This window comes from Gekko japonicus, unplaced genomic scaffold, assembly GCF_001447785.1.
Source record: "Gekko japonicus isolate JY-2015 unplaced genomic scaffold, Gekko_japonicus_V1.1 scaffold170, whole genome shotgun sequence".
NCBI lineage: Eukaryota > Metazoa > Chordata > Lepidosauria > Squamata > Gekkonidae > Gekko > Gekko japonicus.
In genome coordinates, this window is record NW_015160212.1 from 982,853 (window position 1) to 986,861 (window position 4,009).

General features: G+C 52.3%; 1 protein-coding gene across 1 annotated transcript in view; it reads left to right on the forward strand.

Moving 5' to 3' along the window:
- Positions 1-3,609, forward strand: part of ATP1A1 (ATPase, Na+/K+ transporting, alpha 1 polypeptide) — a 42,888-nt gene extending 39,279 nt beyond the window's left edge. The window contains exons 18-22 of the mRNA XM_015409844.1: positions 1,233-1,378; positions 1,501-1,631; positions 2,732-2,833; positions 2,927-3,018; positions 3,408-3,609. Of these exons, the coding sequence (XP_015265330.1) occupies positions 1,233-1,378; positions 1,501-1,631; positions 2,732-2,833; positions 2,927-3,018; positions 3,408-3,436 (500 nt within the window). The 3' untranslated portion in view covers positions 3,437-3,609. The remainder of the gene's footprint in view (positions 1-1,232; positions 1,379-1,500; positions 1,632-2,731; positions 2,834-2,926; positions 3,019-3,407) is intronic.
- Positions 3,610-4,009: the final 400 nt, after the last annotated feature.

Genomic DNA, 4,009 nt, shown 5'->3' on the forward strand with positions numbered 1-4,009 from the left:
AGGATCTGTTCAGGAGCAGTTGGTGTAGTGGTTAGGAACGCAGGCTGTAACCTGGGAGAACCGGGTTTGATTTCCCCACTCCTCCACATACAGCTGCTGGTGTGACCTTGGGTCAGTCACAAGTTCTCTTGGAGCTGGTCTCTCAAGGGCATTCCTCGAAAGAGCTCTCTCAGCCCCACCTACCTCACAGGCAGTGTTCCCTCTAAGCTGAGTTACTGTGAGCTAGCTCACAGTTTTTTAGCCTTTGGCTCACACCTTTTTGTCTTCGCTCAGGGAGGATGGGCTCCAAAGCAAACTAATTTGTGCAGTAGCCAAATCACTCGCTCACAACTTTAATGCCAGCAGCTCACAAAGTAGGATGTTTGCTCACAAGACTCCACAGTCTTCACTGCCACAGGAGGTGGTGGCAGCTACAAGGATGGACGGCTTCAAGGGGGAACTGGATAAACATATGGGGCAGAGGTTCACCAGTGGCTATTAGCCACAAGGTATAGATAGGGGCTCTGGGGCAAGCAATGCTCTGTCTTCTTGGTGCTTGGGGGGGTCAACAGTGGGAGGGCTTCTAATGGCCTGGCCCCACTGGTGGACCTCCTGATGGCACCTGGAGTTTTTGGCCACTGTATGACCCAGAGCGTTGGACTAGATGGTCCACTGGCCTGATCCAACATTGGCTTCTCTTATGTTCACAGCTTATTTTATTTATTTATTTATTTTTGTATTTATATCCCACCCTTCCTGCGAACGGGCTCAGGGTGGCTTAGAGGGAGTGTTGCTGACAAGGTTGTCTGTTGTGGGGAGGGGAAGGGAGAGGAGTTTGTAAGCCGCTCTGAGACTCCTTCGGGTAGTGGAAGGGCGGGGTATAAATCCAACCTCCTCCCCCTCCTCTTTTCCGAACACAGAGGATGGTACAGGAAGGTGTTTCAAAAGATGTGAACTCTTGTGCATCGTGGCTTCAAACCCGGTTGGGATGAAGCAGCGGCACCTCGGCCGAGGTGTCATCGCAGTGGTGTGCAGTAGAGCATCGCAGCGGAAGTTCAGGAGGACACTCCCTATGGCTTCGCTTCGCTCAGCAGGGAGGCGGCAGAACAGGAGCGTCTTCTGGCTGAGCTGGAGGCCCTGAGGAATCTCCACCCCTGAACCTCCGCCGGGTGTTTGTGTGTGGTCTCGTTCCTAAAATGTCTTCAGACATCTGGTCCGGGTGCACTGACCCGCTCTCTCCTCCTGGCTCTTAGGGATGATCCAAGCCTTGGGCGGGTTCTTCACTTACTTTGTGATCCTCGCCGAGAACGGGTTCTTGCCCTCCACCTTGCTGGGCATTCGAGTGAACTGGGATGACCGGTGGGTGAATGACGTTGAGGACAGCTACGGGCAACAGTGGGTGAGTGTCCGAATCGCCCGAGAGGACGTTGGCCAGGCTGGCTGGCTGGCTTTTCACGGCCATCACCTGGGGAAATCGAGCACGAGAACAAGCCTCTCTCTTTTAACCCTCCCCCCCTCCAGACCTACGAGCAGCGGAAGATCGTGGAGTTCACGTGCCACACGGCCTTCTTCGTCAGCATTGTGGTGGTGCAGTGGGCCGACTTGGTCATCTGCAAGACCAGGAGGAATTCAGTCTTCCAGCAAGGCATGAAGTGAGTACCGGGGCAGTTGATGCCTCTTAAGCGGGACCGGAGGGGCAGTTCTGGTGGCCCGAGCCACCTTCCAGGATGGGGATCGCAGTCGTTGACTGGAAATGAAAAGGGCTTGGGAGATTGTGGGCTCAGAGGGAAGATATGAACTTTATAAAGGACACGGGCAAACCCAATTAACCATATTATTTTTTGCTCAGAATACAAACAAAAGTAATTGATTCCTAGCAGTGAAAGCAATTAATTTACTGGGGAACCCACAGAAACCCCAATAAATGTATTTAATCATATGCAAGACTAGTTTTTCCCCCTCAAGGGTACCATAAAAGGGGGAGTACTTTAAACTTCCATCCATGCCAGTTGTTTGCAGGCTGGGTAAGAGCCCCGGATGGGCTGGTTCCGGCCCCCGGGCCTTATGTTTGACACCCTTGCACTATCCTGTGTCAGAATTCCAAAGGTGCCCACGGGTTCCAAAAAGTTGGGGATCCCTAGACGAGGACGGGCAGGGGCCGTGGCTCAGTGCTAGAGCATGTGCTTAGCATGCAGAAGGTCCCCGGTTCAATCCCAGACATCTCCGCTTAAAAGGGTTCGGTAGTAGGCAGCTGTTCCCTCTAAGCTGAGTCAGTGTGAGCTAGCTCACAGTTTTTTTAGCCTCCGGCTCACACATTTTTTGTCTCTGCTCAGGAAGGAGGGCTCCAGAGCGAGCTAATTTGGGCAGCAGCCACATGGCTCGCTCGCTCACAACTCCCAGTAGCTCCCAAAATAGAATTTTTGCTCACAAGAATCCACAGCTTAGAAGGGAGCATTGGTAGGAGGTGGTGTGAAGGGCCCCTGCCTGAGACCCTGGAGAGCTGCTGCCAGTCTGAGCAGACAGTACTGAATGCTGACAGACCGATGGGTCTTATTCGGGAGAAGGCAGCTTCAGGTGCTCATGGTGTGTTCAGTGGCTTCCCTTGCAGGATCCGTGTTTCTAGCCATGAAGGGAGAGGAGAGCTCTGGAGAGACCAGGACAGAACAACACCTGGGACCTTCTGCTTGAGCCGAGGGTTGAGCGGGGAGGTGATTGTCTCCGGGGGCTGACTCCTCTCAATACTTCCCACCAGGAACAAGATCCTCATATTTGGCCTCTTTGAAGAGACGGCTTTGGCTGCCTTCCTCTCTTACTGCCCTGGGATGGACGTGGCCTTGAGGATGTATCCTCTCAAGTAAGTACAGAATTTACTCAGGACAGTGAGGCCTTGCCCTGGCCAACACTCCTGCACAAGGGCATTCTTCATTGCGGTCTCCTTCCCTTGCAGACCGACGTGGTGGTTCTGTGCCTTCCCGTACTCACTCCTCATCTTTGTGTATGATGAAGTAAGAAAACTCATCATCAGACGCAGCCCTGGAGGTAAGAATCTGCAGCCCTACAACGGTCGTGGGTGGAATGTGTCATTTGTGGGGGCTAGGCAGCCTCTCTTGACGATTTTCCTTTGCGGGCAGCCGGGGGTTCCGCAAGGACCCTGCTTTGTTGGTGAGGGATGCCGCAGGGACCCTGCTTTGGTATTTCATGGCTTTGCTAAGAATCGGGGGGAGTATGGATCTTCACTGCGACTGCCTGGTGTTGTCGGTGAGATGGGGGCAGGAGGTGTTCTGAGCAATCTGTGCGAGGTGTCCATCTCAAATGTTTGGAGAAAAGGTGCATTACAGCAGAGCTAACTCAAAGCATCTCCAGTTCCAAAACAGGAAAAGCAACTTGATGCATTTCTTTCTCTTCTTCCCTCTTCCATTCTCTTGTAGGCTGGGTAGAGAAGGAGAGCTACTATTAAAGTACCGATGGACGCAGTTGGATTTTCACACTGACACTTCTCCGCTGTGTGTGCTTCTGGAATGCAGGAAGATGGAAGACCCCTTGTCGGAAGGAAAGAAGGAAGCGGGAGCCGCAAGAAGCCGCAGGGGAGAGGGAGTGTGTCCAGCATAGCCCTGGGTGGGGGGGTGGTGGGGGGGAGAAAAATACAGTAGTTTTTAAATGTGCCTTTTTGTTTTTTAAGACACCAATTAAGATTTTATATCTGGACTTTTACAAATAAAGATGGATCATAAGAGAGGATGTTCTGTGTCTCCGCTCGTGTGTCTGCTGGCATGGAGGACTGCTCTTAAACCAGCAGCTGATCTTAAAACAGTTCAGCAAGGAATGCAAACCAAAACAAACAAACCCAGCTGGCTACTCTACTCAGTACTTGTCCCATCAGGCGTGTAGCTCTGGCATCTCAACTGGCGTACCTGACGAGCAGAGTCTCTAGAAGCAAAGCGGCAAGGTAGACATTGAAGAGAGCTTTGAGGCAGTCTCTTCTCTCTCTGAGTCTTCTCAAGCTGTCTGTTCTACATAGGTGTTCTTAACC